Source organism: Typopeltis vanoorti, chromosome 15 (assembly GCF_054136105.1).
Source record: "Typopeltis vanoorti isolate ZY-2024b chromosome 15, IOZ_Tvanoo_1.0, whole genome shotgun sequence".
Taxonomy (NCBI): Eukaryota; Metazoa; Arthropoda; class Arachnida; order Uropygi; family Thelyphonidae; genus Typopeltis; species Typopeltis vanoorti.
The window spans coordinates 32,999,472-33,025,151 of NC_143563.1; the positions used below are offsets into that span (position 1 = coordinate 32,999,472).

A 25,680-nucleotide genomic window follows, 5' to 3' on the forward strand; every position below is an offset into this window, starting at 1 on the left:
TCACTAATTGTTGAGAGTGATCACTTGTAGGGTGACCACTCATTCGAGGACATCTATTAGAAAGGGGCATATGTGGAATTATGACTGGTAATTATGAAAAGCTCAGGAAACAGCCTGCAGTAATAAATTGAAAATAGGAACTGGATGTATAGGATATCAGTGCTGCTTGGGCCCTAGTCAAAAACTATTTGGTGCTGGCGATATCAAAATATATTCCAAAGTTTAAGAGGGTAAATAGAGCAAGTGTGAAATGGGTGAATTAAGAGATAAGGTTTGCAATCTGGCAGAAGAAGAAAATATTATGGTAGAAGTACAAGATCAGTGGTTATAATAACAACCAGTTGCATGAGAACTACAAAGGAAAGGAAAGGAACGTGATTCGCTTTTGATAAGGGTAGTAAAAGGGCAGCATGAGCCGCAGTAAGCTAATGAAGCTAAAAAAATCCTAGGGAATTTTTTCTGTATGTGGCCAGCAGAAGAAAGAATGATTATGGAAGGATGGCGTTGATTGATGAAAATGGAGGAGTGTATCCGCTGCATATAATATAGTTGACATACTTAATGATCAATTTATATTTCATTTCATTCCTGTGAATGTGCCATCATGCAAAACTTGAATGCAGCGGGAAAGGGGAAGGATAATTAACTGTTGGTAACTGATCAAGGCGGGCTTATATGAAGAATTGAATAAACTTGACGTATATAAGTCTTTAGGACATGATGCTGTTTCACCACGGATTTTGAGGTGAAAGGGAATGTTGAGGGAATGTTCAGGGGAGTGAACAACAGCTTTTACATATCTTTTTAACGTGAGTCTTGTACTGGGCCAGGTTCCAAAGGAGGGGAAAGAGCATAAAATTATTCCGATTCATAAGGGAAGTGATAAGACTAGGACTTTAAATTTAAATATAATTCTTGATAAAATGTAGCTATAATCTCCAACATGTTTGTTCTATTTGTAATCCATATTCCATTTTTATCGTTTACACCAACCATGTAATGATTACTTATATTATCAAGAGGTTTTCTTGTTATCTCTATTGTGTTTTTATTTTCTACTGCTGTTTTTAACATTTTTGTACCGAAATGTCTTATCTCCTCACTTATTTTATTTTTCTTGATTGTTTTCAAAAGTTCAATATATTCTATGTTTCTTACATCCATGTGCGTCTTGTTTCATGTTTTTTTTTTTTAGGTATTTACTTTTTTTTCTCTTCTTTTAGGTATTTAGTTACCTTTTTTTAAAATTTATCTATTTTCAATCTTTTTGAATTCTCAGATAAATATCCAACATTCTTTATTATATACTATGTCTCTTACGCCATGTGCATATTGTTTCTTTTTTTTTCTTTTAGGACTTTAGTACTTTTTAAAAAAATTTATCTATTTATATTCTTTTGGAATTCCCAGATAAATATTCAACACTCTTTATTATATTTTATTATACTTTTGTTAGGATGCTGCTGAAAATTTCAACATTCGAAATTCTTCTTTTTTCATTTTCAATATTTCTAAGATATTTCTAGTTTCCTTTTTTTGCACATCAGTTTTATCTTTCCATTCTCAGGTTTATCGCTATTTGGCTTCGAACTAATCTATGATCTTTGCTTAATGTTACTTTGTTTATAATATTTATGTCCTGCATCATGCATGCGTTATCTGTTATTATGTAGTAAATTTAATTCACGTTAGTTCCATTTGGGTGTCTTCACGTACCTTTGTTACAAGGTTTCTTTTTTTTTTGAAAAAAAAAAGTTAATCCAGAAACCATTAATGTTTTTGCGTAATTGGCAGGTCTTTTGGGGGATATCTTCATTGTTTGGTCGATGCATATATATCCATCAAAATAAAGTCATCTCTTATCAAAATAGATAATAGATGACTTTAATCACTTGGTGGAACAACGCCACCCTGCTTATTAGAGGCGCGAAGTGACGAATATCATATCTCACCTTTAGAATAGGGATTGTTGTTGTTGTTGTTGTAGTGTTAGTGACCGCCTCTACCTTTAGGGCTATGCCAAACCTGCCCGGAGAACCAAAACCCTTTCCATTTTTAGGACACTTCAGTAAAAATAGTGGTGCTGTAGACCAACTAAATGATAGTACACAGTCCTGAACATAACAGAAATGAGTCGGGACGCTTCCTGGTCAGTTGGTACATAATTCTCATATCACATACTCTGCAAGGCCTGAGTTGTGTGGTGTGTAGAAGGCACTGTGAAGAACACATTATGATCATGAGATCAGTTACTCTCTGAATGGGTATCATAGCTAAGAGTTTTTTTTATCAGCTCAGTGTGTCTTCACTCTATCCTTATTAAATTTACGATGAATAATAATCAAGAGCCTGTGCAGCTCATTAAAAGTGGTGTGTGCACTCCTCAGCGACAAACCGCCCGAAGATAGATTGCGAGTTCAAGTCTAGTCGCCGACTAGAGGAACTTTAACCAAGCCTTTTTTCGACCAGTTCCCGAGCTAATCTATCTTTGGCAAGGGCCAGCGGGTTTTTTTCTCCCCAAAATTCGAGTTTTCTTCCCGTAAACTCATTTTCAGACATTAAAAATATTGTGTTAGGTAAGGTACCAGGAGATGGCGGCACTTGTTAGCCGTCTCTTCACTGCATGCTGCTTAATTAGTGATAGCCTTGGGCCGCTATCTCTGATTGGCTACCAGTGAAGATTGAACTGCCCACTCAGTTTCCAAAAGTTAAGTAACTAAAACGGCCCTACCTACTCTTTATACGGAATAAAATGGTATTAGTTTATATTTTAGCTTAGCTGAATGAATCATGCAATAAACAAGATATTGTACCTGCAATTAAATAAACCTCTGTCAGAAATTAATTTAAGCAAAGAGATAAATCAAACAAAATATGCAAAGCAAGCCCAAAATACTACAAAAATTATCAACTTTTGCATCCACATCACCAACATTTGAAGCTTAAATCTCAATTTAAATCCAGATGTCAGTAAATGATATCTGGACGATCTCTCCTTCACAGAAATCCAATTTGCTGGTACAGCAACCACAGTTCACCCTTAATATCCATTATATATTTCATGATTCCATTCATATCTGTATCTTTGTGCGATCCACATTACTTGCCAAATAATGTTTAATTTAGAATCCTTTGCTTCTGACCTCCTTAGGCTCAAGATTTCTTTTGCCTTGTTCAGTGATATTTAACTTATTCTTCTTCTTCTTTGGCCTCTTTCCATCTACTGTTGGTTATAAGCCATCCTTTAACTTTCCTGTTCTGTCTGTCTTTAGCCAATATCCATCACCTCATGTTAAGCCTTTGTAGACCATTCCTCCATCTTGTTCTCTGGAGAGCTTTCCTTCTCTTGGTGTCCACTCAGTGCTTCATTTTGTCCACGTTTCGTCTGGCAGTTTACTAATATCGCCAAGTCACCACCATTTCCATGCTTTACAACATTTCACAATATTTTATATTCCATATTCCTGCGAAATGGCTGGAATATGGAATACAATTCCTAAACGATTAGCTATTAATTTTAGTTCGATTTGATCTGAATTTGTCATTTTATGTGGTTACAACTCTCCAAATTATGAAAATCACTTTCACCTCTCCACCTTCGTATCCCTGAACCTTCAAATGATGAAGTTATCATCTTCGATGATCTTAAAAAATCTCCAACTGGAATGACGAAGACAAAATGGCTAAGGCAAAACTATTCAAAAGTGTGAAAACAGCTTTGTTATTATTTTTTAAAAAAATAAATTATTAGTTACATAGAAATTATCTAATTTTTAATGTTGTAATTTTTCCAGCTGAAAAATGTCATGTCAATCCATGAGAGACTAAAAGTATTATCCATGAACCTAGTAAACGAATCTTCATTTTTTTCTTTAAAAAAATAAATGGTAAAAAATTTGAAAATTGATGAATTTTGAGGTCTGAGTGAAAGAAGCTAAGCTGATATGATGATGATGAATCCAACATCTAGATACTATCTGGATGGTGAAACAAATCTGGTTATTGCAGCATTTTAGACAACTTAGAATACAAATTTGAAACTCCTTTTGAAACTCTATAACCTCCCCACCCCCAACATTTTACTGAGAGTTTGTATTTTACTCTTTGTTATTATTTTCGCAACAAACCTATATAGCAACTGGAATTGATAAACACTCCCCAAGATTTTGCTGTAGTTTGGTAATACAGCAATAAGGCATTTTTTAAAAAAAATTATGTGAATTCTATCCACAAAAGGTTATAAGCCTACTTTACATCAAACCATTGGCAAGCTAAAGGTTAGATAATCCACACACCCTACTGTAAAAGACTGAACATATAACTTCAAGCCTCCAATAACCAATGCTGTGGTCCCACACTGGGAAATGAATTCATCTACCAAATAGAGATATTCACGAATATCTATATAATAAAGTGAAATTGAAATCCATAGTCTGTGATTGAAGACAGGACGCGCATTGTTCACTCTGCCAACCAAACCAACAAATGAGCATTAGATCTTCCCATTTTATCTGTTCTGTTGGATTTCTAAAAGAAAAAAACATCATACCACCATTAACAAAGTTGGACCAAGTGAACAACTTATGCTGAAACAAATAATAGTAATGCACAGGCGTAGCTGGGGGGGCGGAGGGGGAGGTCTTCCTCGGGCGGCACTTTGAACATTTCTGAACTTTTGCAGTTAATTCTAAAATACAATCTCGAGAACTTATTTCCAATTATTGTAATTCTACTGCGAAATTTACTCACAATTGCTGTAAGTGTTGCTAGTTGTGAGTGGAGTTTTTTAAATAAAATTTATTAAGAATTACCTATATTACTATGAAATAGATTTCGACGATTTTGCTAACAGAAAAGCAAGAAAAATAACATTTTAGAATGTTGAAATTAATGTTTTACTTCAAAAACAAACATAGTGTTTTAATTTATTTCACTATACGTCGTTTTGACTTTTTGTAGTATTTTTGGTGTGTATCGACAGGGGCGGCAAACTCAGGGACCGCCCCGGGCGGAAAAAGCTCTAGCTACACCATTGTAGTGATGGCTTTGATTCTCATCATGACAAGAGGAATCATTACATGGGCTTTTTCAGTTGAAGCTTTGCTGATCTCATACAAAAGTAACATGGCTGTTTCCTCCTCGAAACTTGCATTTTTCATCCTTTATACAGGCAAAAATTGCCCTAGTACACAAGACGTTTACAGGCAAAAAAAATAAATCATTTGCTGATCTCATACAAAAGTAACAGGCTGTTTCCTCCTCGAAACTTGCATTTTTCATCCTTTATACAGGCAAAAATTGCCCTAGTACACAAGACGTTTACAGGCAAAAAAAAATAAATCATTTGCTGATCTCATGCAAAAGTAACAGGCTGTTTCCTCCTCGAAACTTGCATTTTTCATCCTTTATACAGGCAAAAATTGTCCTAGTACACAAGACGTTTACAGGCAAAAAAATACCATTAGTGATAGTGGATGGCATTGTGCTATTGATGGATTGTCGCATAGTGTGTGTGTGTGTGTGTGTGTGTGTGTGTGTGTGTGTGTGTGTGTGTGTGTGTGTGTGTGTGTGTGTGTGTGTGTGTGTGTGTGTGTGTGTGTGTGTGTGTGTGTGTGTGTGTTGGCCCATACACGAGAACTTGGCTAATCAACCTATAGTACGTTATTACCTTGTATGGGTTGGGAAAGAAGATATTTATTATTATTATTATTATTATTATGTAGTCCGCACGGTTAGCCTAGTGGCCTTGCGCTTCGCAACCATATGCCTAGGGAAGGAGTGTCCTAGGCTCGATTCCAGTCCACGACGTGAGGAGCTTAAGGATCTTCCTCAGCCATAGCCAAGTTAGCCGGTCTTGGGCATGGGCAGCAGGTTTTTTTCCGCCAGTTTATCTGGGGTTTTTCATCCCGCAAGCAGGCAAACCGGCCACGTGAACACACAGGTTACAGTCATAAATACTTACGGCAAGGAAGGCAACGGGAAACCACCTTGCTCATAATCATCTCTCCCTAGAATGGTAGCATATAGCTACCCTCCCCCAGCTGTATGGCAGATGGGAACCAGAAGAAGAATTATTATGTAACACCTCCAGGAAGTCCAAAGACTCATCGAGGGAGGGTGCCTACTCTACAACTCTGACTCCACCAATGCTGATGATGGAAAGTTGGGTAGGGCAATAGCGAATGCAGAAGATGTCAAAATCTTGCAGGATGATTTGGATAGATTGGAGGTCTGAACTAAGGAGAATGGATGTCAATTTAATGTAACAAAATGTAAAGTTATGCATTTTGGGGTGAAAAGATTAGCAGCAGTATACCACATAGGTGGAACTGTACTCCAAGAGATTGATGAGGCCAGGGACCTGGAAGTGTTGGTGGATAGGGAGATGAGGTTTAGGGGGCACATTGCAAAAGTGGCTAAATCAGCTCATCAAATCACTTGGTTGCTGAGGAATACTCTGACGAGCAGAGACAAGCAAGTTATTGTTCCTGTGTACTGAGCCTTGATAAGACCTCATCTCGACTACTGTGCCTAGATTTGGTCACCTAGGTTTCTTCTTGATGGGGGAAGAGGTTGAGAGGATCCAGAGGCGAGTGATCAAGATGATAGCAGGTCTATGGAGTGAACCTTATGAGAACAGGTTGAAGATTTGTGGGTTGCAGAAATTGGTTGATATGCAGAAAAGAGGAGATATGATTGAGACATTCAAATTGCTGAAGGATTTCTATAGGATTAATTCAGAGGATATTTTTGAGATCAGGACTGGTGGTGGGAGGGCTATGAGACATCTATGGAAGCTGGGCAAGAGTGTGGTTAGTAAGGATGTTAGAGCTGGGTTCTTTACTTTTTAGAGTGGTAAATGAGTGGAATAAGCTGCCAGAATCTGTTGTGGGTGCCATGAGAGTGAATAAGTTCAAGACAAGGTATGATAGATACTGTGAGAATGTCGAATAGTTGTGTGGACATAATGTTTAGGACCTCCCTCGATGAGTCTAAGGACTCCTTGGAGTCGCCCGTAGTAATAATAAAAATAACTACAACGAACTGCAACACCATCATCATCTACACTAACGCTATCTACCGCCCACAATCACCACTAGTATTTTGACAATCACAACATCCATGCCCACGGCGAGATTCGAACCCGCAGCCTTTTGGTTGGAGAGCGGATGTGCTAACTACTCGGCCAACCATGCTGGCCATTTGTTTACATGTGATTAAAAAAAAAGCCTGTATGTTGTATTCCTCGGGAATACATTTAGGGTGTGGATTGTGCGTTTGTGCGTAAACAAAGGGTTAAGTAGCACTGATGGCAAGTTATGGAGTTCCCTTCTGCAATAGGTCCTTGCTCGCGTTTGAGTTGTCATGTAATAATCATCTTAATTCTATCTCTGTCTTCTGGAACATAAAGTTGTTCATAAACAACTACAACTTTCAACTCTAATTTTTTTTTAAAAAAAAATGCTAGTGCTGTACTCCATGCATTCAGCATTAAAAAGAAAACAAATAAAACTTTCTAACCCCTATTTCTTCACCCCTTTTTTCTGGCCTCATGGCCCGTAATGCAAACAGAGCCAAGCCCTTCTGTATCAACTCTGTCTCCCAAAATGCTCGATTTTAGTGCATGATATTTTAGTGCACAATTTTTGTTACTCTGCTTATTATATATGAGTCACAATTGTTAACTTAGTGTTCAATTGATTTCGATATGCTTGTGCTTGCTTCTTTTCCGTTTTTATCTCTAAGTGTATGATGATCCCTTTTATCTGTAAATCTAACGTTGCCTTGCCTTTATTGCTTGGTTTAATTCATAATATTACTTCATTATTTTTGCCATGTTAAATTTATATCTTCCAAAGCACTGCACAAACATCTCCTTAAGGTGTTACGCATCTTTTCCTCGTATTTTATTTTTTAATCCGTTTTCCTTATTGCATTAAATAGGTAACAAAATGAGATGCCTTGTGAGAACACTATCCTTCTATTCAAGATCAGAATATTTTTGTCGTAATAACTTATTGCTATGCAATATCCTGTCATGCGCACAGTTGCTCTAGTACAATAACAACCTGTGTCGGTGATTCACTTACATATCTTGGTTATCATTTTGGCGTTTAATTTTTATTTCAAGAAGTTCGGTTTTAATTTGGTTGTGATATAGATTTAGCAATAATGCCGTTATTTGGTTCAGCATCTCCGTTTGACCAAGATATTGGTAAGTAAAAGGAATTAGGAACTGAAGTTTTCGGTTATTGAGGGAGTAATACAAATATCAACAAATCTTGTACTTTAACTCTTGGTATCCATTTTACTAAGTGCTGCCTCTATATCACAGAACACTAAGTATAATATGCGTTAAAACCAACCTATTTGTGCATAAATTATGGTACACAAGATATTAGTAATAACCCGATGCTTAATAGTAATCACCGTCATGCAGTATATTATGCATTTCAGGGAAAGACGTATTAGCAGTCTAGTGCAAACTGTTTACAATTCATTCATAATGACATAATACAGATGTTTCGATAAGTCACATTTTTGCTTATTGCACCAATACTTTTAAAATAATTAAACTCGTATTAAAATTTGCTTATTATGTATATACATTTATCCTTAGATATAGATTCAATATTCGACTATACTCATTTTCATAAGAAGTATTGGAATAAAAATTTAACTATTTTGCAGGTGTGCTACGAGATATTGCGTTCTTATTTCGAATCTGGATATTTTCATTCCAGATGGAGTAATACAATTCTAGTAGGATAATGTGCAAGTTTTCATTTCGAAACTTGGTCACAAACTGTACTAAATTCATTGTTTCATCCAGGTTTTAAATAATCAAAAATATTAAACTTTTAGTCACTTTTTAACTGATAATTTATAGTGGACCTGTTAATTGTTATTGTGGTAATGAACTTCAGCTTTCATACAAAGCATTTATATGCTTTATAATTGCACAGTAAAATAACTGATAAAAATATAAGCCATTTTTAGCACTTGAAGGAATAGTTTTCTTTGAGTAAGAACATATGCATTGTTTGAAATGTAGTATAAAAGCACTTATTTCATGTTAAATAGCATGTAAGTAGTTATTTCTAAATTTAGTAAAGGAGAAAATGTATGCCATTCAAACTAATGGAGCATGATAAAGGGAGTTAATGTCTAATCAGTTTACTTATATTTTATAATGTCAGCTGAGTTGGATAAAGGGAATGGATGCACTCTTATACTGTTGGACTATGCTAAGGCATTTAATATGATACAACATGTAAGGCTGCTTAAACTAGAGCATATGAGAATGGAATGTAAACTATTAGCATGAATAAGCAGGTGGCTGATGAAGGTATCAGAATGTGATATATGGAAATGTGAATCTCCCAGATTTAAGGTGAACAGTGATGTGCCCCAGGGATCAGTCCTTGGATCATTGAAGATATTGGAAAGGGGCTGACAGGAGATCTTCAGTAATTTGCTGATGCAGTGATGGGCAGGGCAATCAGAGATACTACTACTAATATAGAGCATTTATAGGTAATTTGAATAGGCTGGAAGTGTGGGCAAACAATAATGGTTGTCAGTTTGATGTGAGTAAATGTAAAGTTATGAACTTTGGCATAATGTGATATCCAACAGCATATTATATTAGTGAGATTATGCTTGGAGAACTGATGAGGCTAAAGATATTTTAGTTATGGTAGGTAGGAAATTGAAGTTCAAAGGTCACATAACAAAAATTTGCAAATATAACATAAAGATAATTATGACATTGAAATGAACATTGACTAAGGCCATTTTGCATTTTTATTAGGCTGTGATAAAATCACAATTGGATTACTTTTTGCAGATTTGGTCTCCTGAGTTCCAGAGAGATAAAGAAACTGTGGAAAAGCTCTTAGAAGAGTTAAAGATGATATCTGGATTTTGGATTGCAAGTTATGTGATTTAATTTGAAGTATGTGCAGTGCAGACACGGTTAGACAGAAGAAAGAGGGTTGATGTGATAGAGATCTATTAACTTTCGAGAGGACATTATAGAATATTGGTTGATAAATTTTTTCATTATGAAGATGTGGGGAGAGGACAAGGGGGGGGGCATCTGTGAAAGTACAGTTTGTGTGCAGTTAAGAAAAGGTTATGAGCTAGATTTTTTTTCTCATAGCACCTTGAGTGAGTGGAACAATTTGCCTGTTGAAGTAGTGAGTGCATCTAGTTGAATGAGTTTAGGAGAAAGTATGACAGCTGATGTGTGTGATATATGGCCTCCCTTGATGAGTGCTCGACTCTTTGTAGGCCTAATAATATAATTATGAATTACTGATAACATAGTTTTATTATTATTTTAGTTATTGTTTGCAGAAAGAAATTCCACAACTTGCCATCAGTACTGTTTAATCCTGTTTACACACAATGTCACTATGCACACCCTAAATGTATTCCCAAGGAATACAATATACAGGCTTTTTAATCAAGTGTAAACAAGTTTCTCCTTTCCCAACCCATACACATACTAAAGTGCTATAGGATGATTAACTAACTTCTCATGCATGGGCTCAACACACACATACATGCACAAAAAAAAAAAAAAAATGTGAAAGACAAAAATGAAAGGAAGGGTTGGGTAAGAAGATGTTATATGCAGGTCACATATTAACTGGAAAGATGATTGGAGATTCTGCCTATTTTCATTGTCTTTGTCTTTTTATTGCTGGCCATCATACTATATCTATTACAGCAGTTATTCAATTTAGTTAGGGAATCTTGCAGACTTGTAGCGGATTTATTTAGAAGTATAACATCATCCGCATAAAGCAAAGAGCTGACATTAACATCTCCAATTTTGATATCATGTTTGATACCACTTTCCTTCATAATGTGATCCATATAGATAATGAATAACAGAGGGGATAATGTACATCCTTGTCTCACACCAGATTTAACATTAAGCCATCTTCCTGTACTCCATTCAGTTCTAACTGCTGACTTACAACTCAAATAAAGACTAAGTACTGCTTGATATAATGCCCCATTGACACCATATAACTGTAGCATATTGAATAGCTTCTCTCTTGGCACCCTGTCATATGCCTTTTTCCAGATCGACAAAACTTAAATATAGATCTTTGTTATATTCCCATGCTTTCCCAATATCTGTCGTAAAGTGAAAATCTGATCCTGACAGCCTCTATTTGGCCTGAATGCAGCTTGTTCTTCACCAAGCTTCTTTTCCACAATCCTCAACCGTTTCTCAAGTATACTTGCATATATCTTACCAGGAACACTCAGTAATGAAATACCTCTGTAATTCTCACATTCAGTTTTATTTCACTTTTTTATATATGGGTACTATGAGAGCTCTACTCCAATCATCGGGAATTCGTCCCTCTGTCCAGGCTTTCTGACTATGCAGTGCAGCCACTGTAAGACTTTTATACCACCATACTTCAGCATTTCTGGTTGAATATGGTAGCCTGAACAAACATTAGAGGAAGAGTTCTTGAGCATACATAACCTCACTTCCTTCTCTCTCTTCACTTTTAATGAGGATTTAAATAGACTCTGGGGTAGTGCCTGAACAAACATCACAGGAAGAGTTCTTGAGCATACATAACCTCACTTCCTCCTCTCTCCTTCTCGAACACCTTCTTTCAAATGCCTACCTGAACATTTACTGCCTTTAACTTAAGAAGTAGAAGTTACTATTTCCCCCGTAACATCCATCTTTTTACGTGTGTAACCATGTGTTTCCTCACAGATATCACTATGGAAAATTGAGCAAGCTGACTGAACTTCCTTCTCTACTTTAGCAGAATTCAATTTCTGCAGCAGCAGCCAGCTGCAGAAATTGAATTCTGCAGAAAACAAGATTTTTGGGGAAAAAATTGTTAACTCTTATTTTTTATGGTTTCTGGGGATAGAGAGAGACTACCTTTTTTCCAGAACACACTGGCTAGAAGAATGCATTAGAGATGCCATCCTTAAACATGAGCACTTAGTATCAGTTTTCTTTGATACAGAAAAAGCATATGACACTGCTTGGAGATTTAGAATATTGAAAGACTTGCACAGTTTTGATTTCAGAGGGAATCTCCCTCTTTTTATGGAACTTTTTATCCAACCGAATCTTCCAAGTCTCAGTGGGAACTGCTTTCTCCTGACCTAAGAGGAGAGACTTTTTTTTGCAATCAGTGTTAGCTCAGTAACTGAACAACTTCCTCCTGCTGTTAAATAATGCTCTCTATGCAGACGACCTCATTTACAACTTATTACCTTCTCTTAAGGACAAATTCTCACCCTTGATGTTACCTGGTGTTTATGAGATTCCATGCTCATGCAAATTATCTTACTTTGGACAGACAGGTAGGTCTGTTCAGAAACGCATCTCGGAACATCAAGACCACATTCGTCTTCTTAAACCGCAGAAATCTGGCCTCTCTCAACACGGAAGTGAAAATCCAAACCATAGGATCCATTGGGAAAAGGCTAAACTTTTACATAGATCTTTATTTAAACATGAACGTTTATACAGAGAAAGTTCTGAAGCCCTACTACACAGACCAAACCTAAACCTCAGCGACGTTCTTACTATTCCTAAAGTATGGGAAATTATCATACAAAACTGTGTTAAATAATTAATGTTTTTATCATGCGCCCTAACTGTATGTTATTCCTAATTTTTGTTTAAATACTGTACTGATGATGTCCTAAGATACTTAGGATGAAATATTTACAATTAAATAATTTTCACCGTGGTTTATACATGTGTTTCTTCTAATTATGAACGCACCACAGGTTTTGTTATTTAAAAAAGACCTCATCTTCTGTCACTCATGTAATATGAAGGTCATAGAAAGATAGCTGCAGCTAGCATTGAACATTTTCAAAATAGATGCTTGAAAATAGGTTTAAATTTTCACTCTGCAGATGTGGGTCATCCTGACACAGAACTGAAAAAGTGTTGAGCATGACAAAAGTATGTTTTCCAAGAGCAAAGATAAAGAATGTTAGTGATGCTGTAAGTATGCAGAAGAAAGAAGCAAATGAATTAATTGTTTTGGCTGGAACAAATGATTTAAGGGTGAGAAATATGTAATGAGAGAAGATATAAAAGAGTTGTTAGTGGAAGCAAAAATGAAGATTAAGAAAGTAAAGATTGTCTGCTGCCTTACGGTATGTATGATAGGACAGAACTGAGAAGGGCCATGATTGTCAATGAGAACATTGTGCAGGAGGAATGGTGTGTAGCTTTTTGATGGATGAAAGGATTTATATGTGCATGACAGAATGCATTTAAATGGTTTTGAAGTTTGGAGAAAGTGTTGTTTAGTGAGTGTGGTAGTACAAAACCAGGGAAGTTAGAGATATTAGGGAGGATGAAAACAAGCATGCATCTAGCCACACCTGTGATAAATGAGCATGTGTACAGTATTGATTATGCAATGCCGAATGGGATTTCACAGGTTTCCAATTTGAATGGGTTGGTAATGACATTATACAAGGGTATAAAGGGATGTTCAAATGCATTTACACGAATGCAAGAAGTTTCAGGAATAAAGGTGAAGAGTTTTTGGCATTGGTTAGCTCAACTTGGCCAAAAATTATAGGCATCAGTGAGACCTGGTTGACTGAAAATGATATAGTTACAGGGATAGAATGTAAAGGATATTGTATTGAACAGGACAGGAGGTGGGGTATTGCTGATGATAGCTGAAGAATTACAACCAGCAAAATTAGAAGTTAAAGAGGATTTTAAGTCTGAAGGCGATGGTTCATTTGAGGCTGTCTTGGTGTGAGATGGAAGCAAATAGGACAAAATGTTGTTGGGTGCTGCTTATAGACTGAGGGGGGTCTACAGAAAGATGTAGATGCCACATATCAGTAGATTAGAACAGTGAGTGTAGGCCAAACAATTATTATGCGAGACTTCAACTATGGAGATAATAAATTTAGTTTAATCCTTTATCCAAGTGTGAGCAAACAAAGTTTGTGCCTGAAAGTATCTTCAGGACTGGGGTAAGGTGGTACAACACCAGGCAACACGTTGCAAAGGCGGAGCAAGCTCACAGTATCTCCCATAATGCAAAACACATCTCCTTGCGGATATGTATAATGTTATGCATTAAGGGGAGGGCCACAACCAAGACTAGTTTCGACCTTTATTGAGGTCTCTTCAGTGGGAGCTAGGCAGAAGCATTAGCAAGGTCATCTCCACCTATAGGAGTTGCCTAAGTTGCCAGTCCTGAAGATACTTTCAGGTGCAAACTTTGTTTGCTCACACTTGGATAAAGGATTAAACTAAATTTATTATAGTCTAACCAAGTGAAAAATAAACTTTCATCAACTATGGAGTAATTGATTGGAACAAGGAAAGGGATATGGCAAGATGGACGTGGGTGTTTTACAGTTGCTAAGGAATAATTACATGAAATAGCATGTTATAGAGGAGGACAAGGGGTTTGAAGGTGTTGGATCTGATAACAGCATCAGAAGATGTATCTGATGTATCGGTCTTGTTCTGGGAAATTGCTAAATGTGGAGTTCTCTGTCAAGAAAGGGTTTATGTTCAATTTTAAGGCTGGTGATTATGAGAGGCTCAGGAGTAATCTTGGAATAGTGCCATTGCTTGAGAAGCTACAAAAAAAGAATGTCAGTATTGCATGGAAAGTGGTCAGAGATTGCATACCAGGTCAAGAGGATAAACTAAATTGGAATTAAGTGGATGAGTAGGGATATAAAGCAAGAGCTGCTAAAAAAAAAAAAGCAAGAAGGGTGACCAGTATAGTAAGGAAGGCCATATCAGAAGATGTATCGGTCTTGTTCTGGGAAATTGCTAAATGTAGAGTTCTCTGTCAAGAAAGGGTTTATGTTCAATTTTAAGGCTGCTGATTATGAGAGAATTAGCCAAACAGACAAAGTAAACCCAAAAGAGTTTTTTTTGTTATGTAGCAAGTAAGAGGGAAAATGACTATAGTAGTATGACTTGAAACAATGCTCATGGTAGGATGGTGACTGAACCAAAAGAAACAGTTGAGTTGCTGAGTGATCATTTTGCAGAGACGTATCTTCGAGGTGGTGATTTTACAGTTGCTGATGTTACAGAGATGCATATCAACATTGAGGTAGATGACAGAAGGTGTTCATCATATTAAAAAAATATGGATGTGAACACAGCAGTGGGACTGGATGGTACATCATCTGTTCCAAGGTAGTGGAAAGAGGGTAAGATAATACCATTGCATAAAGGTGACTCCAAGACAGAGGTAGCTTCTAACCAATTAATATATCAGGAGTGGTTGTTAAAGTATTGGAAAAATTGGTGAACGGTAAAATCCAAAAGTGGGGATAGGGATGTGATACTCTGTAGTGGGCAGCATGGCTTTTTAAGGGATAGGTCCTATCTTAGTAACTTATTCATATTTTATAATAAATTGACAGCAGAATTGGATGAAGGTAATGGCTACACTATGATACTGCTCGACTTTGACAGAATACCACATGGAAAAACTATTACAAAAACTGGAGCAATTGGGAATGGATATGTGGCTAGTTAGAATAGTAGGGGGAGAGCAATGGCTGATGGACACCAAAGAGTAGTATAGTAATAGTAGTAGTATATAATAATATATGGAGTAGAATCTAGAAAAATGATGGTTGCTAGTGGAGTACTTTAGGGTTTTGTTCTAGTGCCACTATTTAATTTGTATATCAGTGACATAGGGAAAGATTTAAGAGGGGATATTCAGTTGTTTCCTGATGATGCAAAACTGGGGAGAGCAGTAGTTGATAAAGGTGATTTTAATAAATTGGCATTGTGAGCAAAAAAAAAAAAAAGGATAATGCTTGTCAATTTTTTATGTTGCAAAATGTAAGGTTATGCATTTCGTGTCGAAAAGGTTGCATATGGTGTATCATATTGATGATATTGTATTGCAGGAAATTGAGGTTAGGAACTTGGGAATAACTATCAATATGAAAGAATATTTCTCCCATGTTATCTTAAATAGAATTTAGCTTTGATGTAGTTTCTAAATATTTAATTAATTTTATCTTTTTTTTTTTTTTTTTTTCACTAGAGGTCATGCCAGTAGAATAACCGGTGATCAAATCATTGTTTCTTTAGCTTACTATGTGAAATATAACTCAGCTTGTCCTTGTATATTTGTATATGCTCCAGATGATTACCTTGATATGAAGGTTGAAATGTCTGGAAATTAAAAATAGTCATTTATAACACGGTTGTAAAGTCCATAATTTCCAAAATGAATGGTGATCACCGTGCAACACTAAAAGAAAGGAAGCATTATAAGAGATACCAAAGTTTTGGCTAGGTGGCATGGACCACCCACATATGGTAAAAACGATCTGTTTTTATGAAAGGCTTTTTTAAATGGTTCCATCTTCTTAGTTCACTGTGGTCCTATTCAATTGCAGGAATGATTGGGGAGCAATCTCAGGCAGATAAGTCCAACTCAAGGCAGTTAACTTAGATAAGGCTAACCACCTAGATATCAGTCATTTTTGCACTTTAGTTTCACTTGGTCAACTGGTTTTGACATTTACTGAAGTGAAAAAGTAAAGGGTGTTCATCATAAGCCTAGAGTAGTTAGTACAGATGTACAGGAGAGCCTGATAGTATTAAGAGAAAGAAAAGACAGATGGTGAAAAATATGATAGCCCTTTGCCTACATGATGACACAAAAGCTGAGACCTTTTTTTTTTTCCTGTCTCTCACTCTATCCATCTGTTTTTTCTTTCTCCTAATACTATCAGGCTCTCCTGTACACCTGTACTAACTACTCTAGGCTTATGATGAACACTCCTTTACTTTTTCACCTCAGTAAATGTCAAAATCAGTCTTGGTAGTATCCCTTTCCATAATTCATAGCATTGCACACACCTGAAAGGATGTGTACTTTGCATCATGAGATACTGAGGTAATTAATGTGAAGTCATCGGCCTCTGTATACAAATAGCCCAGTTATGAAGAGATTTCACGTGTAAGCAAACTTTGTTGGAAGTTTTTCCACTTGGTTATACTATAAATTAAAGATGACAAGAAATTATATTCTTGGTCTAATCTTTTATCCAAGTGTAAGCAAACAAAGTTTGCACCTGAAGTATTTTCAAGACTGAGAAACTCGTATTTAGAAGCTAATGACTTTACATTACTTGCCTTAGTACTGTATGCCCAGATGCGAGACCCTTTGACACTTCTGCCGCATGTCAAAAGAAGGAGAATCCATTCTGATAATAGGGTAATCAATTCGTCTTGTGCGATGAGTTGTTTATTATTACACGTAGGAAAATTAACTCTTCTTTTATGAACGTTCTAGTTTTTAAAGTGATAACTATTTTGCTTGTATAACAGTTGGAAAATTTTACGTATAAAGTACGTGATTTCATGTGTTGGTGACCAATTCGTACATTCTTTATTTCTTTTTCCCCATCAGCATGAATTGACTCTTCTTGGCAGGTTGCCAGACTAGGCTCTTGGATCTGTGGTCAGACAGTATGTTGGATAAACTTCTAACAACTATCTCTAATCCAGAGTATTTTAATAATAAGGTGTGACACCTTTTGGCTACTCTTATATGAAAATATGACTTCTGCATTACTTCAACCTTGGTATCACCTCTGGATCTGGCTCCCAGTGATGAGACCTGAATAAAGGTCGAAACCGATTTGGATAGTGACCCTTCCCATAATGCATAGCATTATGTCTGCAAGGAGATGTGCTTTATATTATGGGATACTAAGACAAGTGATGTGATGATTAGCTTCTATATATGAGTTGTCTAGTTCTAAAAATACTTCAGGTACAAACTTTGTTTGCTTATACTTGGATAAAGGATTAAACCAAGAATATAATATCTTGGCATCTTTAATTTATGTGAGCAAACTTTGTTTGCTTACACTTGGATAAAGGATTAAATAAGAATATAATTTCTTGGCATTTTTAATTTAACCAATCCCTAATCTGTATGTTGAGCCAAATGAACCTCCTTTGTCACTTCGACATCAACTGTTTCTATTATACACGGCAAAAATAAAATCGCCAGACCATCTCACATGGAAAACTATTTTTTTTGTTCATGTTGGGAAAATCTGTACAACACCTATCAGACTGCTATATGACCCTTTGGTTTGGAAATAAAAGCTCTTTACAAGCTCTAAATATTGGGATGGACAATGTAGTACAGACACAACTAAATGCACTACTGTCATGGCATTCATAGATACCACAATGCAGCTTTTCTTTCATAGGCTATGCAAATTTTCCACCCCTCGTATTATCTATGAGCAGCTCTTTTAAGCTCATAAATTACATACTCTGATTTTGTATCTATTTACACTGATGATTCAAAATCAAAAAACCCTAGTGGGACCTTCTTCTGTCTTCTCAGACAGCATATCTGTTCAGATCCAACTAGAATGTAACAACTTTCCTGCTGAGCTGTATGATAATAGACACTAAAATACATAAGATTACATCATTACTAATGGCACATAATATATTCAGATTCATGAAGTTCTTTATAGGCAGTAAGATGTCTAGAGCTGGACTAACATCTAGGGCTCTCTCTCTAATCCAACATATCCTCTATCATATAAGTGGATATTAGGTCCAGCATTATTTCAAAGCTGAATATAGAAACCATGAAAGTTTGGTAAAAATAAGTTGACCAGGGAACTTACGGGAATACACTCACTGGCATTCACGAGTTGCCTTAGTGCAGACTACTTAGAAAACATAAACACTGCCAAGTGTTTATATATTCACTTTCTATGAGTTCATTTTGATAAGGTTTCACTAGCCTGACATCTGTTTCAAACTGGTTGGTTCTCCTCAGAGACCAGGCAGAAACCTTAAGAGAGGGAAAACTCTCATTCAGTACTAAGAAACTTGAAATGTTGGAAAGGTGTATTTTTCGTTAGCAAACTCTCAATTGTTGTGTAAAGTATTTACTAAAATAAAGGCTTCTTCAGTTCAGCGATGCAAAATTACATAAATAAAGTGGATATTAGATCCAGCATTATTTCAAAGCCAGATGTAGAAACTATGAAAGTTTCGGAAATATAAGTTGACCAGAGAGCTTATGGGAATACACTCACTGGCATTCACGAGTTGTATTATTACAGACTACTTAGAAAACATAAACGTTGCCCAAGCATCTATGTATTCGCTTTCTATTAGTCCATTTTGATAAGGTTTCACTGGCCTGACAGCTGTTTCGAACTGGTTGGTTCTCCTTAGAGACTGGTGTTTAAGTAATGGCCTCTCTAAAAATTAGGCGATCCCCTGGTTCACTCCCTATGAGTGACCAAAAGATTGTCCGGCTCAGTGTTGATTCCACTCAGTGACAGACTTACCCTACCACTGAACAGAAAATTCAGGAAAAATCCTTAAGAGAGCAAAAACTCTCATTCAGTACTAAGGAACTTGAAATGTCAGAGAGATGTATTTTTCGTAAACGAACTCTCGGTCGGTGCATAAAGTATTTACTAATATAAAGAGCCAAAAGGCTTCAGTTCAGCGATGAAACCTTATATAAGTAAAGTGGATATTAGATCCAGCATTATTTCAAAGCCGAATGTAGAAACTATGAAAGTTGCTTAAAAATAAGTCGATCAGAGAGCTTACGGAATACACTCACTGGCATTCATGAGTTGCCTTAGCGTGGACTACTTAGAAAACATAAATGCTGCCCATGCATTCAAAACAGCTGTCAGTGATGCTCTACAATTGATGCAACTTTTTGTTTAAAAGTATGTATAGAAAAAAGAGAATTTAATTTAGAAACTCATCTTTTGTTTATAGATTATGAAAAAGCATTTGACAAAATTAAAAAAAAAAAAAAAAAAAAAAAGATATATACTGTTTGATATATTACAAAGAATAAATATACCTAATATTTTACTACATGCAATATCGAATCTGTACAAAGATAATGAAATAAAAATAAATGAAAACATGTCTGAAAAACAATCTATAAACCAAGGTGTGAGACAGAGATGCCTTCTGCCTCCAACAGTATTTATATTAATATTTATATCAGTATTTATATTAATGAAATATTAATACACTGGAACACTATAAACAATCCAGGTATAGAAATTTCCCAGAATAACAAAATAAATACACTATTATTTGCAGATGATCGGGTAATATCAGATAAGGAAAACAATTTACAAAGTGCAGTATATAATTTAAACATCATAGTAGAACAGTTTGGAATGAAAATATCCATAGTTAAAACTAAAAACAATGCCATTTTTTGGACAAACTCCAGTTAGAAGTAAAATAGTTATTAATAATAAAATAGAACAGATACATACTTTATTTGGATGTGAAATCCAAATATCATATGAAGGAAAAAAGGCATAAAATTAAAAACTTCAACATTTTTACAGATTATAGGCCTTATAATAAAATATAAACTAATTGGAAAGAGAAGACCCAGTAGACATCAAAAAAGGATATTAGATTAATTAAATTAAGGGGATATTAGATCCCACATTGTTTTAAAACCGAATAAGAAACTCAAAGATTGGAATCAGAGAGTTTCATGCCGAATATAGTATAAAAAACTATAAAAGTATTGGTGAATACTAGCGTGAGCTGAATGCAAGTAGTCCTAGAACGTAGTACAAACACGGGCAACTCGTTGCAAAGGTGGGGAAAGTTCTGATCACTATTCTTTGGTATTTACCATAATGTAAAAACGCATTTCCTAGGAAATGTATGCTGTTATTACATTATGGTAGGGAGGTCACTACCCAGACCAGTTTCAGCCTTTATTGAGGCTTCATCAGTGAGTAGCAAGACCAAATTATTAATACCAAAGGGTATAGCGAAAAGAACTTATATACTCTGCTATACGAGTTGTCCAAAAAGGTGCACCCATTAAGTTACTTAAATATAAAGAACCAACAGGCTTCATTTCAGTGATATAAACATTAATTAAATTAAGGGGATATTAGATCCCACATTGTTTTAAAACCGAATAAGAAACTCAAAGATTGGAATCAGAGTTTCATGCCGAATATAGTATAAAAAAACTATAAAAGTATCGGCGAATACTAGCGTGAGCTGAATGCAAGTAGTCCTAGAACATAGTACAAACACGGGCAACTCGTTGCATTCAGCTCACGCTAGTATTCGCCGATACTTTATAGTTTTTTATACTATATTCGGCATGAAACTCTCTGATTCCAATCTTTGAGTTTCTTATTCAGTTTCAAAACAATATTTCTGAACAGTATGCATCTAAACCAGCTATTCCCACAAAAAGTTAGGACTAGCAAAAATTAGTTCCACATTGTAAACTTTCGTATGCCCTTTGCTCAGCTTGAGGGGAAAAAAAAGTTATATATATGTAAACTTTACAAACAAAATATTTGCACATCTAGCTTAAAGCTTGTGGAGGTACTTCATTTTAAAGTGTTTATATCATGGTTATATCCCCACTCCTTTTGTTGTGCTGTGCCACCAAATGGCACATCATTTCTTCATGATACATGGAAATATAGATTTTCAATTCAGGTACATTGTATGTATTGCTGCAGTATGTTTGCAGTAAACCAGAAAATTGCAAAGTTGAGAAAATGTGTAAAATTGTTTTATTACATAAAGTTGCTTCTCTTGCTCATTTACAAATGCAATTTTAATTTTTTTCAGCAAAGGTCACTAGTGCTATGAACACTTCTGATGACTGGGGTTTGATTATGGACATCTGTGACAAAGTAGGTACTACACCAAATGGTCCAAAAGATTGTCTCCGCTCTATCGTAAAAAGAATGAATAGTACTATCCCTCATGTTTCTATGCAGTCTCTCACTGTAAGTGTAGTAAATATATTTTTGCATATATTCAAAATTTTAATTCCTATTGCTTGAATTACACTAATTGAGATAAAAGTGATAGTATTATGCTAAATTATAGTGTTTTATTACAATAAATTGCCAACCTTGTTGATTTAGTTGAATGACTAGCATATCTACTCTTGCCAGCAAAGATTAGTCGATTGGTAGCGCCTCTGCTACTAATGGTTCAAGCAAAAAGTTAAGCAAGTTTCAGCACGGTTAGTAGTTGGAAGGGTTCAATCGTTTGATGCTGTTGGCACACTCTCCCTCGATGAGTCTTTGGACTCCCTGGAGGTGTCACATAATAATAATAATAATCCAGTAGGCTGTGAGTTCACATCCCACAATTGGCATTCATTGATGTTTGTGATTGTCTTTAGGTAGAAGATGAATTTCACTCCATGGTGTGAGACCACTGTTTTTCTAAAGGTCTGATGGTGCTTGAAAAAGTTCTGTGTTTGATCTCTAGAGAAGGTTTTCTGGATTATGTAAAATAAATAAATAAAAATACAGAAAAATATATTAAATTAATAAAAATGGAAAATCCTTAGCCCACTGATAGCCAGCCTTTCATGGATGGGGGTAGCATAAAAAAAAAATAAACAAAACAAATAAAATAAGATTTCAGATTTTACAGATGTTAGTTAACTAGTTATTTGCATAATAGCTTTCTTTCAAGCTAATAAAAATAGAAATTTGAGCTTGATATATTGTTAATGGCGACAAACTGTAAACAAGCACTTGGGTTTCAAACAAGGGATTCAAAATGCAAAAATTTTTAAATTTTTTCTTTCATACTGTCAAAAAAAAAAAAAGAAATTATACTGATGAAACTTTGCTAAAGTTTCATGTAAAGACTGAAAAATAAATTAAAGATGCCAAGAAGTTATTCTTGGTTTCATCCTTGATCCAAATGTAAACAAACAAAGTTTGTGCATGAAGTCACTTCATTACTAGGCTACTTGTATATAGAGGCTGATGACTTCACACATCAGCTACCTTAGTATCCCACAATGCAACACACACACATCCTTTTGGACATGTATAATGCTGTGCATTATGGGAAGAGCCAGACTCAGAAGTGATACTAAGGTTGAAGTAATACAGAAGTCATATTTCCATATACAAGTAGTCAAAAGGTGTCACATCTTATTATTAATATTATCTGGATTAAAGATAGATGTTGCAAGTATTTCCATTTGGTTATACTATGAATTAAAAATGCCAAGAAGAAAAAAAAATTAGCTAATGCCTTTTTATTCCCTTATAGGGAGCAGGCGAGGCCTTTTTACCCCTATCTAACTTTTGGAGACTGAGTAGGCAGTTCAATCTCCACTGGTAGCCAATCAGAGATAGCTGGCCCAAGGCTGTCACTAATTAATCGGTATGCAGTGAAGAAGGTGGCTAGTAAGTGCTGTCATCTCGTGGTCCCTAACACAATATTTTAATATCTGAAATAGTGTGGATTCTACGGTTGATTTTCTTGAGTTTATGGAACGATAAACCTGAGTTTCCGAGAGAGAAAAACCCGCTTGCCCATGCCAGAGATCGACTAACTTGGGAACCGGTTGAAAAAAGGCTTAGTAAAAGTTCCTCTAGTCAACAACTAGACTTGAACTCCAAGTCTGCCTTCAGGCAGTTTAGCACTGAGGAGTGTAAACACCATTTCCACTGAGCTACACTGGTCTTAAAAAAAAAAACCACTTACAATTACCAAATGTAAGCAAACAAGTTTGCACATCTTAAATTATAGTACATTGGACTTCGCTTATCATGATCACTTTGGGACAGTCTCTTTTCAATAACAATAACCAGCTGAAAACATTAAGCAAAGGATATAAAAAATTGCATCATTTATTTCAATTTATTGTTATGAACATTAATTTTATTTAATTTATTGTTATAAACAACTTTTTAATGAGCAACAACATAACATTTAGTTTAAAAACTTATCTAGTGTTGTCTGTTATGTGTCTTTGAATAGAGCAGTTCATGAATAAATTGCTTATACTCATAATGACTTTCGAAGTTTGTTACTCTACGAGTATGTTGCTCGCTGTGACGGAGTATTCGTAGAGCTTCTTGCATTGGTTGGAGAAGCTTCTAAATTTGTTCTTCTGTACTTGTATTAGGTTCACTTTCTTCTATTAGTTTAAAGTTCTCATCAGAAGCACATTGTTATCAGTATCCAACCAATTTTCAAATTCTTCTTTTGACATGCCGATTGGGGTTTTATCAAAAATTTTATTTGTAAGATATTCAAATTTTTTAAGACAAACTCTGAAGAAGTTTCAGAGTTTGTCTTAAAAAATCCACCTTTTTGGAAGCAGTTTTCAATAGTCTTCTCTGAGAAGTGCTTCCATGACATTGCTACCAAATGCAATGCATCAGATTGGTGTTTTATATAATCGAGTTCAGCTATAATTCTCGCACTAACTTCCCTGTGATAATAAGCTTTAAAAGCTTGTATGATGCCTTGGTCACATGGTTGAATTAACGATGTAGTGTTTGAAGGCAAGAAGATTACTTTGATGTTTTTTAACGATAAATTATTTGTGTGTACAGTGCAGTTGTCTACTAAACAAGACAATTTTTTGCTTTTTAAGATCCCACTTAACTAAGCAATTGTTGAAAATGTCATTAGTCATCCAAGTATTTGCACTAGAACAGTAGTCAACAGGCAAACGTTTGATCTCTCACTTTTTCCACCTGTTAAACCATCCATCAGTTGCGGTGAAATTTTCTTTGCCCATTGTTTTTGCAAGTTCTTTTGCTTTTTGATGCATTAAAGGTCCATTAATCGAAGCATTCTTTTCACGAATTACTAAACTAAATTTTTAATGCTGATTCAACTTGAGTATCTTTACTGGATCTGGCTCTTTTCTGATCCATGTTCTCATTAGTAGGAGCTGAAGTTTCAATGTTTGATCTGTTTTTTAAGATCTTACTCAACAGTGGTTGTGAAATTTTTAAATGTATGCCACAGTACACTGACTCATTTTGGGTAACTTATTGTAGCACTTCAAAATTGTTTACTTTTCTTGAAAAGATAAATCTTTACATTTTTTACTTGCTTCTGCCATAATGCTAAAGGCTGTTTTCAAGCACTTAAAAGTCAATTTCACTCACTAAAAGAGAGCACGAAAATAAACTCAAAAAATCACAATTAGCTGTATTTACATCCCCCTGCATTTGTCTGGAAGATTTGAGTTTTACGGAAGATTGAGATTAAAAAAAGATTACCCACTTGCATTTGTCTGGAAGATATAAGATTTATGGAAGTATAAGATTAAAAGAAGATTAACAAAAAAGTCAGATTTCGACAAATTTTCTTTGTCAATTTTTCTCTTAATTAACCCTTATTTCTTAGAATTCTGAGGTGCAAAAGGCTAAACAGTCAAGGATTCTGATAACTGGAACTTTGATTATAATAGGTGGATTGTTTTTAATTCATTTTAAATGGAGTGTTTTGAGACTGACTAATTTTGATAACAGTAGCTGATTAATAATATGGTTACTTCAGCTGTAGTTCCAAACCACAGCTAGAAAAAAAAAGTTAGTTGATTTTCACTATAGCAAACACTGCTATAATATACTCATCTGCCACAATCAAATTACCAATTATAACAAAGTACCGAAACGTCTGCATTCCGAAGCTCTATGCATAGTGCTAAGCTTAAAAATCCACTATACCAAACTATTTCTAAGGTTTCTGAGTTTGCTATTTTTTAATAACATGTCACATACTTGAATTACTTGTCTGTTTGCTCACTTAGGAAATAGGATTAAAAACCAAGTTTATATAAAAATTGC

The 25,680-nt window shown here is 35.4% G+C and overlaps 1 protein-coding gene across 1 annotated transcript in view; it reads left to right on the forward strand.

Annotated features, from left to right (window-relative positions):
* Positions 1-8,068: 8,068 nt before the first annotated feature.
* LOC150098582 (signal transducing adapter molecule 2-like) overlaps positions 8,069-25,680 on the forward strand; it is a 233,058-nt gene continuing 215,446 nt past the window's right edge. The window contains exons 1-2 of the mRNA XM_090404857.1: positions 8,069-8,215; positions 21,683-21,843. Coding sequence (XP_090260983.1) covers positions 8,173-8,215; positions 21,683-21,843 — 204 coding nt within the window. The 5' untranslated portion in view covers positions 8,069-8,172. The remainder of the gene's footprint in view (positions 8,216-21,682; positions 21,844-25,680) is intronic.